At 36.7% G+C, this 16,480-nt stretch overlaps 1 protein-coding gene across 1 annotated transcript in view; it reads right to left on the minus strand.

Moving 5' to 3' along the window:
• Positions 1 to 16,480, minus strand: part of LOC123316425 (dynein axonemal heavy chain 3) — a 2,043,583-nt gene that overhangs the window by 1,238,126 nt on the left and 788,977 nt on the right. The window contains exons 22-24 of the mRNA XM_044902499.1: positions 11,341 to 11,534; positions 10,984 to 11,112; positions 7,704 to 7,905 (exon numbers count right to left, since the gene is read on the minus strand). Of these exons, the coding sequence (XP_044758434.1) occupies positions 7,704 to 7,905; positions 10,984 to 11,112; positions 11,341 to 11,534 (525 nt within the window). The remainder of the gene's footprint in view (positions 1 to 7,703; positions 7,906 to 10,983; positions 11,113 to 11,340; positions 11,535 to 16,480) is intronic.

Here is a 16,480-nt window from a genome sequence, read left to right on the forward strand (position 1 = left end):
AAAACATCGAAGTAGCAGAAAGAACTTGCCTAAGAAAAATAACTAAACTAAGAAACCCTAACAATCCAATGCATAATCCGTCAAACCAACTCTTATATGACACAACGAATATAGAACCTATACTGGATAGAATAAACCAACTTGGCAAAAAGTTCATCTCAAATCATACGAACAGATATATTGTGGACCCATTGATACATCATTACCATGGAGAAACTAAAGCTAAATTGCCTCTGCTACCAGCTTTCGAATATTTGAAATCGTTATGATAACTTTTTAATATAATATACTATTTTTGTTTAATATAAGCAAATGTAACTGGCTGGAAGACCTAGGTCGATAGCCGTTTGACTGACTGGTCAATTAAGTTTTTTCTCTCTTCTCTCAAGTCGTTGTTCATAAGAAAAACTTAACAATCCATCAAATAATGCCTTCGTGAATGAAGATGTGAGAAGTGCATTCCAACAGTACATCTGCAGAATTAAGTCATTTCAGAATGAAATAAATATTCCCAAAAAAGGTAGCGTTGTCTCTATGGTCTCATTGAGATGAAATAGATTTATTTCGTTCCCGATTGATTGTTCTCGATTCAGGATCTCGAAGTATTGGTTAGTACCGTTAGAATTTGAGTAATAATTGCCATTCAAATCAAAGTGTATTGAAACATTTGATTTCCCAATCAAGTTTTGTGAAATATGGCGTTCACAATATTGAAAATGACTCCTTAAAACTTATATATGTCATATGAACATGTATTTCACTATTAATGGATCATTTCTGATGGTTTGAGACTTCTCCTCAAGAAGAACGACATAGATATTTGTTGATCACGTCATGATGGGTTGAATTTATCAGAACGACCCTTGGAAAGGAATTCAATTTGAGAGAGCAATCTCGGAGGTAGGTCTATATACAAATATAATCTCTGAAAAAAATATATATCTTTAAAAATCAGCTGATTCTTGGCTACTTCTATAAAAAAAAATTGACCAAAATACAAACATATTTTTCAAGTTCTCTCAAACAGTTATAGTTTATATGTTTATACAGATTTTCTCATGTTGCAGCACGCAGAACAATTCAAAGGAAGATGAGTGAAGGTTATGTCAAATTTTACTTTTTCGTAGAGAGTAAATAAGCATCAGGACTTAAAAAAGCAAATCATTTCATCCACTATTTAAATGGATGAAAATTGTGATGTGGTCTGTAGAAACCGAGGGGTGAACCGGTCATGAAAATGTTGTACACCACAATTCAGACAATTCACGCAATTCCTATGATACCATATGAAACAATTCAGACAATTCCAACAATTCACACAATTCGAGAAAATTCATAGCAATTCCTGACAATTCACGGACAATTCATGAAAATTCAAAACAATTAAATACAATTCATAACAATTCAATACAATTCATGGCAATTCAACAAAATTCAATACAATTCATGGCAATTCATATTTCAGAGTAAGTCTCAAATATGCAATATCGAAGTTTTTTCACATCATACTATACTACAGACTAAGGTCCGGTTTCATGAAGATAGATCGGAGAATCAACGCTTGATTGACGAATATAATGAAACAACATTGACATGTTTGCAATCGATTTCAACAATGTGAAACTGCAGAAGTGGACTGCCAGGAATTGTTGAGAATGGTCGTGAATTGACAGGAAATGCTGTTTATTGTCGTTAGTTGTCAGTAAATTTTGTGGATCGCCGTGAATTGCTATAAATTGTCAAACAATTCACGAATTGTTTGAAAATTCTTATGAGTTTTGTGAAATTGTTATGAATTCCAAAGATTTTTTTTTATTATTAGGCCATACGCTGACACGAAAGCTTTAGTTCTGCAATTTTCTAGTCGCAGAAATAAGTAGTATGCACGAACCATATACTGGATGCATGTCCATTAAGGCGCGTATACATCTGAGCAAAATAGCCGAATGAGCACGCCGCACCGAATGAGCGTTTATGCGGACAATTTTTCTTTCCGACGCACGAACAGCATGAGCATGTGTTCGGAGCCGCTCCAACGGATGTGTAAGTTCAGTGCTTACGAACGTAAATGATGGAAACTTTGAAAAAGGAATCATTCTATGTATTCTATGTTCTTAGGATGGAAAACTTGGGTTGTGCTAGTGCCTCTTTCATAATTCTGTACGAGTTGCTACAGAGGAAGAGACGACGGCGTACTAGATGGTCTTCAAAATTATATCTACAAAGAAGTCGAGACTGTAGCCTCAACAGAACTTTTTTATGGCACGACATTAAAAGTGAGGGCGGCAAAATTGGGCGGTTTTCATACTATTTCATTAAATTCAAACACGTTTCTTGCGAGAAATCCATATTTAAATGTGTGCGTTCGGTTCGAGGAAAAGATGTCAACTAAACCTGTCCACACTGAGCACACTGACCGACAAATTGCGGATCGGCTCCGAGCAACATGAGCGCGTTCGGTGCGGTGTGTTTTGTCCGTCCACATCTGAATGCTCATTCGGCTGTTTTGCTCAGATGTGTACGCGGCTTTAGGTGTATGCATATTTTTTATCCTCCCCCAAACATGGTTATCTAAGTGCGTTAGATCGGATTGACGTGGTGGCCGTGGAACCAGAAATTTTGTTTTTACTTTAGTAATCAGTGAAAAAAAATGAGATGTGTAGATGAGAATTACGGACTTTTACTATTATTCATTATTTAATTATTTGAAAATTAGATAAATAATTAGAACTCAAAGTTACTACTAGATATACCTATAATTGGTTGAATATGTCAAAGTCGATCTCGAAAATGATGAATTACAGGCATATAGTTGATGTGACATTTTTTTATGGTTTTCAGAAGTAAAAATTATAAGACGAAATTCCAATTAAGAAGTGGAATTGATGACTGTGAGTTATAATAAATAAAGAAGTTAACGGCATGCAGACAATTATTGAATTCTGAAAACATACACCTCCGGGCAGGATTCGAACTAGCGGCCCTTTTGATTCCCTGCAGATGTCGCTAAATGTCGACGATGCCATGGGTAATGGGTAAAAAGGATCTTGATGATCACTGTAAGTGAATGTTGTTCCCTTACCACCTAACAATCTCTCACCCTTGCGAACGTTTCAATGTTCGCAAGGAGACACCTACTTACAAATGTATTCTGGTTCAGTATAGGTCCGTCAACGCAGAAGAAGGTCGTGAACTCTGGTAGCTCGGTTGGTTAGAGCACTTGACCGGTAATCAATAGGGTCGCGGGTTCGAATCCTGTCCGGAGGTGTACTTTTTCAGAATTCAATAATTGTCTGCTTGCCGTAAACTTCTTTATTTATTGTAAAAATCGTAATCGAATTTGGGTTCCCATTTTAAGTTTTCAACGACGTTTTTATTTAAAATTTGGCCTGTTTTTGTGGATATCCTGTTGAATTTTTCCGGTGATGATCGTAATCCCATCAAAATTCGATGCCGAATCCAAAAATGTGAAATTTATTGGGCATACAATACATACAGGGTGTTAAAAATTCATGCGACAAAATTCAGAAGGTCAATGCTCGTATGAAATTTCCTCAGCCTACCCCTTTCCGAGATATCACCCTCAAAAGGTGGAGACTATAATTCAGTTTTTATTTTTCTTCCAAATTATCAGTATTCTATAAGGGAGAATGCGAAGTTGAGCGAAGCTCAGCATTTTCAATGCTAAATGATGAGCTGCGTCACTCGATTCGTAGCTTGTCGATTATTTCAGTACTGAAAATGCTCAGCTTCGCGCAACTTCGCATTCGGTGGCCGATCCGCCTAACACGTAGACTACGTTCGTGTATTTTGGCGGGAGGCGATCGTTTCCAGCATTTATTATAAACCTTCCACATTTTGCTTCTTTACTGTTTTCCACTCAATTTATTGGAAAAATTTTAAAATACATATGGTTTTTCCATTCAGCTTTTGTTTTTGGGAAAAAAGTTTTGATATAAAATTAAGTAGGGTTGCTAATTTCACACCCGTATAATGTAACAGGAATATTGAAAAATACCCGTGGTTAGTCATAGGCGAGTGCACGAAAAATACAGAATTCCAAGTTTATACCTTTACTGGAATTTCAGAAAAAAAAATAAAAACTTAATTTTAGTCACCACCTTTTAGGAGTGATATTTCGCGAAGGGGTGGGCTGAGGAAATTTTGTTACAGGAAAGACCCATCTTAATTTCATACGAGCCATCACCTCCTGAATTTTGTCGCATGAATTCGGGAACGCCCTATATATTTCACATATTCCAGATTTCAACGACATCTCGGATAACCCACTGAAAATGAATTGCGTGAAAATATCTATCTGTAGTTTTTCATATGATTTTGGGTGGGATTAAGAAAGAATGACCCTGTATACTAGGTATACCCATATAAATGAATAGATGCTACTCATTTCTAAGACGAGAAAGTTGTACAACTAAAAATTACATATCAGCGGATGCATAATAATTTAAAAAAATGCTTTGCAATTCATAACAATTCCAAACAATTCGCGAAAATTCATGACAATTCCTGACAATTCACGATAATTCTCAACAATTCCTAGCAATTCACGACAATTAATGACAATTCCTGGCAATTCAATTCAATTCATGACAATTCATAGCAATTCAAAACAATTCCTAAAATTTTTACACCACAATTCACGACCGGTTCACCCCTCGGGCAATATAAAAATGAAGTCTGATCACTTCCTCACGCTTTCTTTACTTATGTTTTGAAGCATCCACTGTGATCTGAGAGTGTATCAGAGAGCGTATCTCAAGATATGTAACAAAAAATTTCTGAATATCAAGACATCTCCTGAGTCACACACAGTGTCACAGTATATTGGAGAACATACAACTTCAAAAATTAGCATTAGGTGTGAAAGTCAAAAAACCACCAAGATAGTTAGACTTTTGAATAAAAAAATTATAATATTCGGTGAAGTAGATACTTCAAACCCCGTAGGAAATTATTGTGTATCAATAAGAAATAATGAAAAAATTAGATGTTGTATAATTCTTACTTGTTCAATCTTATATCACTTTAATTCAAATCACAGAATACAGAAATTAAACTCGGAGTTTGCACTATTGCGCCGGCATGCGACTATATACATGTCTACATGAATTTGACTATATACATGTCCATATACATGTGCAAACCTCCCTTTCTGCGTCCTAATAGTTGGACATGTTGGACACCTGTGAATTTCAAGACAGCGAATCGCCCAACAATTAGAAAATGCGTTGCAATTCATAACAATTCCAGACAATTCATGAGAATTTTCGAACAATTCAAGGAAATTAATTGTTCAGAACAATTCTTTACAATTTACGACGATGGGCAAGTTTCCTAAAACTCCAAAATCGAATTCAAATTATTTATGGAAACCCATTTCCATTAGTTATCCAACACGTAAGAGATTCGCTTCAAAATTCAGATATACACCCTTCGAAACTTAATAAACATTCGATTGTGTAAAAGCGTATAACGTAGAATGCCCTTACAACAGTCTAGTAATTTTTGTCAATTCGACACCAGTGAAACCGATCAAGAAAATATAGAATTCCATATCCACCGAAATATCCACATATTACAAAAAAAAATTCTGAATTCTATACCTTAGAACATATCCATATCTCTATAAGAGAGCTCTTCTGAAATCACAATTTCCGACCGAATGCAATGTGTTATAATTCTAAAAAAATAAATTTCCATATATGTATTTGAGTTGTAAAAATTCTTAGATTTTGAAATTTAGAAAAATAGCCCATTCTCCACAATTCACGACAATTCTCAACAATTCCTGACAATTCACACAATTCTTGGCAATTCACAACAATTCTTGACAATTCACCACAATTCCTGGCAATTCATGACAATTCTCAACAATTCTTGGCAATTCAATTCAATTCATGACAATTCTTGCAATTTGTACACCACAATTCACGACCGGTTCACCCCTCGGTAGAAACAGATTCCAGTGGATTTTGCCAGATATCCAATGATGAAAATTGATATTTCTACGCTGCCACTTTTGAAAAGTTATACTAGGATGGAATATCTTTCGAAATGTCCTGAGCAAAATGTTTACATGTTGCAACTCTTAAAAGTTAAGAAATATATTTTCACATAAGTTTATCCTACTGTAAGAAAAATATATATTTCAAGCGCTTGTAGAAAAAATATTGTTCCTAACTCTTACCGAATAATTGTCTTGCCCGCACGAAAATGCAGTTGCCCGAACGATGCGAAGCAGTATCAAGTATCACTTTCCGCACTTGATAGGAAAATAACTATTTTAGGTTTTATTTTCAAACATATGTAACATCTTTTATAACAAACGTTATGCTACTGTATTTGATAAGATTCACATTTCAAGAAAATTGTATAATACTAGTATATTCTTCAATCAATACATATTCTTACATTGCTCTCTTTATTGCTATGAATACCTGCATTGGACAGTAAACATTATTTGACTCTATCATGAAAAATTAAATGCTAATTTTCTGCAAATATTTCATGATTTCGAATGAATCATTTCATTTCGCCACTGAGGGGAGTTCGCTCAGATTTCATATGACATTTTGAAAAATCACTTTAGAGTAATCAGTTTTCAGCATAATATCGAACGAATCCAGTTGGTTATTGAATGGAATATCTATAAATCAATAAGTTTTCGAATCAAAAGCATGTTTAACAAAAGAGAAAACTATTCATATCCGCTCATATGCTCAAAGTTCTGCTGAAGTATGCTATAGGATGTTCAACCCCGTCGTTTTCCTGAAATAAAATACTGCCTGCACCCACATCAGAAGCATCACAGGCTAGGAAGAAGGGCTTTGTAAAATCTGGGCCAGCTAGAATTGGAGTTGAGGTCAGCATCTGCTTCACCGTTCTGAATGCAGCATCAGCCCCATCCGTCCACTGCACTGGTTGTCTCTTTTTGCGACCTTTCAATAAATTTGAAATAAGAGTACACACCATCGAAAAGTTTTTCAAGAATCGTCGATAATAACCAACAAGACTAATCAATCTTCTAATTTGGATAGCATTGGTAAGAATTGGTTACTTCACGATTGATTTGACTTTATCAGGATCTGTTCTGATATCTTGTTCATGCACCAAAAATTCTAGAAATATTTCTTTCGTTTTTCAATTTTTTTTTTCGCAGAGCGTTGTATCTCCACCAATACTGGCATTTAAACTAGACCATCCGTTTATTCGATATCGCATCGCTATGATTGATTCTTCCACTGTTCCACAAGACTCCGGGCATATTCACATTCAAAACTGAAACTCCTATGTTTACATTTGAATTTTCTTCATCGTTATAAGAGCTCCTTATTTTCATGTTCAAAAACAGCGATTTATGAAGATCTTGAAACAGAAAGAAGCTTAAGAAATGAAAATAACATATCTCCAAAACACCGATTAATTATATATGAAAAAGGATGTTTTTACATGTCCATAACTGTTTTCAACGCACTGTCAGCAGAGTTAGAACGAGTGAAATAGTTCAAAAGCTTACAAAGCCAAATTACATGATTTTCTGATCAGATTAGAAGGCTGAGGGTTATATTCATCTGCTGCGGTGCTTTTTGTAATTTTAGATAATACATTGAACAGGAAAGTGTTCCGTCCCCACGAAAGAAATTTTGTTTATTTCAAGAAAACTTTCAGAATTTCTCACATACCTGCGCTAAAAACTTCGGTAGGTTAACATCAATTATTGCCCTGAGGACCAACTGCGCCTCTGGTGAATGAGGGTAGGCTTTCTTCAGAGCTCCTGCTGCCAGTAATACTGACTTCACTGCTCTCATACCATAATCATAGTGATTCTGAGATGACAATTGTTCAGAACATAACTTGTAAGTGTGAACGATTTTCTGGGCAAGGCTGAAAAATATTTGAAAAATTATATTGAAAAACCAAAGAAGTAACACACTCCAGATAATTGAATATTTCATATTCTCTGAAGCCATGGATATAACAAATGAGCGTAAACAAATGAACGATGGTCGACATATATCCTGAAGGGGCGTTTACACGGTCATAATAAAAATAATACAATAATAATAATATAACTTTATTACCCAATAGGAGTACTCCAATTACAGGGTAAAATAAAAAACATATTTAACAAAATGAGAAAATTCGCAATCTGATAAACAATATACATATACAGAAAATTCCTCACAATGTATCAACCAAAGAATGAACAAAAAAAAAACAAGAAAAATTATCATAACACCTGACCATAACAATCAAGGAAACATATTCAATTTCAGGTCATTTGCACTTTTACACGCACGATAAACTGGTGCACGAATCAACAAGTTAGTGCGAGGTGTCGGCAAACGAAAGACAGGAGCAGATCTAGAGGTCAACCTTGGAACGTTAACATTCACCTTGGACAGCAGATATGAAGAGTCGAGAGTACCGGTCAGCAGTTTTCGAGCAAATTTTGCACACTGATTTTCGTGTCTTTCAGCCAATGATGATATTCTCATCTCTCTCTAGCTTGCTAATAACCAGAGTTAAATAAAATTTTCTGAATATCTCTTTGTCATCAAATTCTTTAGGGCATCTAAAGACAAAACCCAACGTTCTACAAGCAGAGGCGCACAGCTCATTAATATGAGGAATGAAGCTCAACGAACTGTCAACTAATAATAATAATAATAATACTGTTCTTTATTGGCCATCGATTCCTCAAAACACAAAGATTAAAGTGTACAAAGCAGTCTATAGACCGACACTGACCTTTGCATGCGAGTCATGGGCATTAAATAGAAAACAGAAGAGTAAGATCAAAGCGGTAGAAATGAAATATCTTAGAAGAGCGAAGGGAGTGACGAAAATGCATAGAATAAAGAATGAGAAAATACGTCAAGATCTAGAGATAGAGCCATTACAGGATTTTATAGACAGAAGGCAACTCAGCTGGTGGGGACATTTAAATAGAATGAACAACGCAAGACCTGTGAAACAAATATGGGAGGCCAAAATCCAAAAGAGAAAGAAAAGAGGAAGACCAGAACAAACCTGGAATAACACTATAACCGAAATAATTAATGGAAAAGGACAAACATGGAATGAAGCAAGAACTACGGCTATGGATAAGAGACTATGTCCAGTTCGTGCATGGAAGGGAAATCCAATGATGGAAATGGAACAATTTTTTTAATTTATTAATAACCAGAATTGCATTTTTGATCTGTAATATTATTCCCTACACCATTTTTATGGTAATTGGGGTTTTTGATTATATATATATATATATATATATATATATATATATATATATATATATATATATATATATATATATATATATATATATATATATATATATATATATATATATATATATATATATATCGACGACCAAGGAAACCGACCTAACGAAACTGCCGAAGACCACCGACCATTCCATTCCAACCGTTCCTGTTCCTGTGTCCTCATTCCTGGAGGAGGCTGAGTATCTTGCCGAATCAAGAATGAAAATATGAAGATAGCCACCTATAATTCAAAGACAGTCTTTTCACTCTTTACAAAATTGAAGGATCCAACCCCAAAGCAGTTTAATTCAAATGTAATAATGTAATCTACCGAATAAATTGTAGTGACTATCGAGCGACATATGTGGGCCAAACCTCACAGTGGCTAAAAAATAGAATAAGCATACATAAAAGTGACATAAAAAAACAAAATGTAGGATGTGCCCTGACTAAACATTCAGTTGAACTAAAACACCAGATAGATTTGGACAATGTAGAGATTATAGATAAAACATCTAGCTATAATAAAATATTGATCATGGAAATGATACACATATAACGAGAACACAACAGCATAAACAAGAAGTCTGATGTACAAAATTTAAGTAATATATAAACTTTCCTATTGTCAATTGCCAAGAAAAAGAACCAACTAAATTAACATAATATATCTGTGTAACTTGAGTCATAAAATTTTCTGACACATGTCAACCGTTGATTTTATGTCAATTTGTCTCTTTGTGAGAAAATATTTTTTAGTTTTAGTTATTGATGTAGTCTTCAGTCAGTTTAAGGCGGTGAACACATATGAGCGGCCGCGGCCACGATCACGATCACGATCTAGAAGCGTCCCATGCAAATGTATTATTCCGCACATAATATCACTATCTGTTCAGCGACATAGCGGCGTTCAGTCGCAGTTGTCACGATCGTGATCGTGATCGTGATCGTATCTTATATATATATATATATATATATATATATATATATATATATATATATATATAATAACAAGAAAAGTTGGAATTGTAATAACTGACGAGATGAGAAAAACATATTGGGATACTGATGGAAATGTAGTAATTGGGGGAGAATACCCAGAAAAAATTCTAAGTGGAAGCAGTACTGGTACCAGTATTTCAGTCAGAAAGGAAATCTCTTCCCTTTCTGACGGTTCAGAGAATGATATGTGTATTTTATATTAAGATATTTTAATGACTGATGTTAGCATTCAATGTTGTCCAGAGTGTTCCAATAGAGCTTTAGTTTATAGAGGGCTGATGAAGCAGATGAAAATCTGCGAAACGTCGCCAAATATATTTTGAAAGTTCTAAAGTATTTGTCCCCTGTTAAACCTTGGAGGACACAAAACTCACTTACTTCATATTAGTATAGCTGAGGTGTACTGTGATGTAATCAGAAACAATATAAGAGTCCACTGGTTTATAGGCAGATTGCATGTGAATAAATTGTGCATGATAAGTTTTCCGGAAAAGAGAGGATAGTTTTCACAACGACGTTGTCAACTTGTCGAATGAATCAGTCCTCTGTTTTGTTGGTCTGAATAACGACATTTTTCCAGACAAATGTTTGCAATCCTTAATAACGGATAGAACCAGAAGTCTATCTCACCTATGTCCCATAAATTAATTTCTCTGATGATGGGATTGGAAGCTTAAGTGAATGAACTCACCTGCTAGCATCCACAAATCCGAAGGAATATAGTGATATTTCTCCTATTAATGCATAGTCAGGAACCATCATCGCTACGGTTCTAAACAAAACCTTAAGATTGTCAGGCAGCTCTTGACGACCAGCATATCTGAAATCATAATATTTTTCTAAAGAATCTAGACACGATTTCAGCACATGCATAGGCAAGATTCATGGAAAAATCCCTATATGCTCTGAATCATATTTTATCGCATTGCACGAAAAGAACAAGTTTAAAGACGATGAAAAATTTCATCAGTTATAGAATAGGAATCTTTTTTCTGCAGTGAATAATAATCATCAATGTCTCATACCGAAGTTATCAAATTTCTCTTACCCAGGATTCATAGTGATAAAGCAAGTACAGGTTGGATCTAAGGTTATTTCCGTTCCTTCGAATACAAATTTCTTCAGCTTAGCTGCAACTGCCATCTGGATACTGAGAATTTGTTGAGCAACTACAGATAGTACTTCCAATTCTATTCTATTGAATTCATCGAAACATGCCCATGCTCCTGCTTGGGCAAGACCCTGAATAAAGAAATATTCAACTTTTTACAAGAATATAATATATAATATACGAGGACATATTGAAAAATTTCTATCCTACTATAGAACCAAACAAAATTTCAATGTCGAAACATTTTATTACTCAACATATTCTCCTTTTAATTGAATGCAAACCAGACCTCCACAGCTTTCATTACCTCCTCGTTGAAAGAAAATTTACGACCTTTTAAACTTTCACTTGAAGAAAAAGATGAAAGATGGATGGAGCCAAATCTGGTGAATAAAGTGGGTGTTCTAGTAATTCAAACCCAAAATCACGAACTTCATGGCAATCGCTCTGGTCGTTTTCCATCAGTCTTAAAACTGGCAAAGGTAATACCTATACACAAAAGAAATGCTACAACCAGCATAGCCAACTACCGCCCCATATCAATCTCAAGTCCACTGGTATTTGAAAGAATCGTGTACCAGAGAATGAGTGATTTCCTTACGAAATTTTCAATACTTTCTAATCGACAACATGGATTTAGAGTCGCTGAATCAACACAGACTGCGTGTTCTGAATTTCTGTAGTCCATTTATGGCTATCGATTGAAATTTATTTTGGGAGGATTTTGCATCTCTTCATAAACTTTTTAGGGTTTTCACTCCCAATCTCTGAAACAAAATCAATTAAAAATGAAATCAACGATTTGCTCCTGCGTAAATTCTTGCACTAATTTGTCAGGAGCAAATCGTTGATTTCATTTTTAATTGATTTTGTTTCAGAGATTGGGAGTGAAAACCCCATTTATGGCTGTCTGGATGAGGGTGATCATGCCGCGGGAATATTTTTTGACCTCTCACGTGCGTTCTACTATTTGCAACACAAGTTTATGATCGATAAATTGTACCAGATCGGATTCAGGGGTGTTTTCCTTGATTGGATCTCCAGTTACCTGTCTGATCGTACTATATTCGTCGACCTTCACGATTGCATATCCAAGAAATATTTCACAAAATTAGGTGTTCCTCAAAGGTCAGTTCTGGGACTCTTGCTATTTTTATTATTTATTAATGACTTGCAGGATTATCTGGTTGCATATGTTCTGGTGCTGTTCGCAGATTATGCTTCTTTAGGGGTCAGGGCGAGGAGTATTGAAGAACAGAAGCATATATGTGAAGAACTCATTGAGCGATATAAAGTATATTTTTAGTTCACGCAAATTCCGCTTCGGGGGCGCTTCAAATGATGAAAACTGATATACAGTCAATATACATCTTTCACACGACGCATAATGTTGCGTCCTAAATTTGGCAACTGTGTATACAAGTAAACCAAGTTGTATTTGCACAACTGAAATGATTTAGCTTCCTAGGCTTCAAGGTCATCCCGAAAGTCTATTAGGTGAAGAATTGGATTCTGTCTCTAGAGCAATAGCAGGTCCGATTGAAGTGCCCTTATGGTGTTCTTTTAACTGATATTGTGATTATTATTTTTTCGAATGAAAAAAAATTATAACTAATTCCCAACGCATCTCTACGTCTAGAATTGGTAAATCTGTTAATAATCGACCGAGAATCATTAAGGTGTCTTTCAACAATCCGCTCGTTGTATCAAAGATACTCAAGAATAGGAGAGCTGTGGAGGGTGTGCCCGAGTGGCAAAAATTCAACATCATTGATGACAAGTCACCAATGCAGATCAGGGAGCTTGATGATCTGCGTATCGAACTAAAACGCAGAATTAAAGAGGGAGAGTCTAACATAGACATAAAGTACGTCTCTGGTAAACCCACAATTACCAAAATATCTAGTAGTGCAAGTTCGAAAAACTGAAAAACCTTCACGAGTGGACAATATCTTACACCAACGCTCAATCTTTGTTGTCCAAGTTTCATGAGCTGCTGGCTTTTGTCAGCATTAATCATCCCACCTTCATCCTGATCTCGGAAACCTGGCTACATCCTGGTATTCCGGACACACTGGTTACGATATTTTTAGGCATGATAGCACGTCTACCGTGGGCTACGGTGGTGTGTGTGCTTACGTTTCAAGAGAGGTTGCCGACTCTTTTACTCTTACGATTTCGGGTCTCGATTCACCAGGAATTGACAATCTATTTATTGACCTTTCGAAGGGCAGATCTTGCGTTTTCACCATCGGTTGTATTTATAGACCACGTCCCTGTCAATCTGATGAAGCAATGGCAGTTCACCTAGGCGAACTTTCCAACTCTAAGCGCAACCTAGTTATAGCTGGTGACTTCAATATGCCCGATATTCATTGGCCTATTGCATCGATAACGCGCAATTCGCCATCCAATCCTTACATTCACTCCATCCATGAAAACAATTTGTTTCAGTTGATTGATTTCCCAACTCGCTTTCGTGGTACGCAAAATCCTTCTCTTTTAGATCTTATTTTGACAAACGATGCCAATCTTGTTTCCAAAATCGAACAATGTCCACCATTGGGAAGATCAGATCACATCATCCTGATGGCTTCTCTTCAACTGCATTTTCCAACAACTAGAAGATTAAGTAAAACTGTGAAGGTTACTGACTATCAACTCCTCAATCACAAACTTGGTGAGGTAAACTGGAGCACACATATAACGCCCACATGCGATGTTGAAGAGGGCTGGACCTCGTTCTCATCAATCCTCCAGAATTTGATAGATAAATGCTCTCATGAACAGGAAATTATTCAAGTTCCATCCAAACCTTGGATTGATCGACACATTCTGCAGTTAATACACCATAAGAAGTCAATATGGCGGCGTTTCCAGCGCCGAAAACGCGTGGAAGACTACAGCGAACATCGGAGATTCTCTAATTTTCTCTCTTCTTTTATGAGAAATGCTAAAAAGCTCTATGAATCCAAGTTGATTCATTCTAATAACAGAAAAAAGTTCTTCAAATATGTTCGATCCACCCTCAATTCTAAAGTTGACATCCCACTAGTTACAAACTCCACCAGTCAACCGTCCTCCGGCCCCGAAGAATCCGCTAATGTACTGGCGGATTGTTTTGCCTCCTCCTTCACCAGGGGATCTACCAGTCTACCTAAACCCATTGGTCCATACAATTCTTCGGAGATCGCAGAAATAAGTTTTACTCCCTCTGTCGTTGAAGCACACCTCTCTGCCCTAGATGTCAACTCTTCGCCGGGTCCTGATGGTTTCTCTGCCAAACTTTTGAAGGAATGTGCTGAATCCCTTTCATACCCTCTCTCTCTATTGTTCACACGATCGTTTGAGACTTCTCGCTTGCCTTCAACTTGGCGAAGTGCACTGGTGACGCCCATATTCAAAAAAGGAGACAAGAGTAATGCTGCCAATTATCGCCCCATCAGTTTGGTTCCGATCATATCCAAGGTGTGTGAGAAGATCATTCATGAGAAAGTCCTCCAATTCGCCGTTGAAAACTGCCTTATACCGGACAGTCAACATGGTTTCCTTCCAGGTCGTTCAGTCATTACCAACCTTCTCGACTGCATCAATTCCTGGTCTAAGTCCCTAGATAAGTCCCATCCAGTTGACGTTATCTATCTAGATTTCTCACGAGCATTTGACCGCGTACCTCATAAGCTCCTCCTTCACAAGATAAAGCATTTGGGAATTCGTGGCCGTCTACTCCGTTGGATCGAGGCAGTTCTCACTGACAGAGTTTTCCAAGTTCGGGTTGGCAAATCTTTGTCTTCTCCGAGGCCAGTTTTAAGCGGCGTTCCGCAAGGATCCGTATTAGGGCCTCTTCTATTTCTTCTTGTTATATCTGATTTGCCTAAGATCCTCAAATCAAAGTGCTCTCAATTTGCTGATGACACGAAATTGTTCGGAAACCCTATTGCAGCCGCTGTGGAACTTCAGGAGGACCTGGAGGCGCTGACCCATTGGTGCCGAGAGTGGCAACTGCCCCCCAACCAGGAGAAATGTGCTGTCTTACACCTAGGTTCCATCAATCCCCGTCTCCAGTACTATCTGAACGATGTACCCATCAACACCTGTAGCAGTCATTCTGATCTCGGTGTGATTATTACCGAGAATCTCAGCTGGTCCGATCATATAATTTCCAATGTGAATAAGGCTAAAAGATCTCTGTTCATGATACAGAAGGCCTTCAACGGATGCGACCCCTCAACATGTGCTGTCCTGTTCAAGACTTATGTCCGTCCCATCTTGGAGTTTGCTGGCCCTGTTGGTGTCCGGTACTGAACAGGGATTTGGCTTTGTTGGTTTGTTGGAGGGTATCCAGCGTCGAGCGACGCGTCTGCCATATGGGATTTTGCGACCAAGTTATGAAGAGAGGCTATCTCTCATGAATTTACCGTCGTTTGCTGACAGGATAATTCGAGGAGACCTAATCACAACTTACCGTGCTCTTCCAAATCTCTTTGGAGCTGACCTAAGCAGCCTTTTCACTTTGAACTCCGATGGTCGTCTGCGTGGTCATGCATATAAACTGTCTAAGGAAAATTTTAGATCGTCGCAGAGGCAAAATTTCATCTCCAACCGGGTTTTTAGTGCGTGGAATAGTTTGCCGTCGGCAGTTGTGAACTCAGAGTCTGTCAATGCGTTCAAAAACAACTATAACAATTTGTGCCGTCGCGTACGTCGGTGACACTCGTGATAATGGATATTTTTTTTCTCTGTTTTGATTCACACTTTTTCATTCTCATGTACACACACTGTATTCTTGATTCTATGTAGAACGTATATGTTTTTATTTTGAGTTTTATAGGCTTTTCCTCAACTCTGTATCGTTTTCAAATAAATAAATAAATAAACTCACGTGAATTTTATTCCACTTCAATTATAAATCAAACGATAACACTTTCCAGAGAATTATCGGATTTATAAATTGACATGAAAGGTATCGCTTTATCCGCTTATGCTTATGTCATCTCATTTTACTTGTGAATTAAAAAAAATTTATTCCACTGGATGAATAAACGTCAACTTCCCTTGTTGCTAGAGGCAAGTGTAT

The sequence above is a fragment of the Coccinella septempunctata genome, chromosome 7, assembly GCF_907165205.1.
Source record: "Coccinella septempunctata chromosome 7, icCocSept1.1, whole genome shotgun sequence".
Classification (NCBI taxonomy): Eukaryota; Metazoa; Arthropoda; class Insecta; order Coleoptera; family Coccinellidae; genus Coccinella; species Coccinella septempunctata.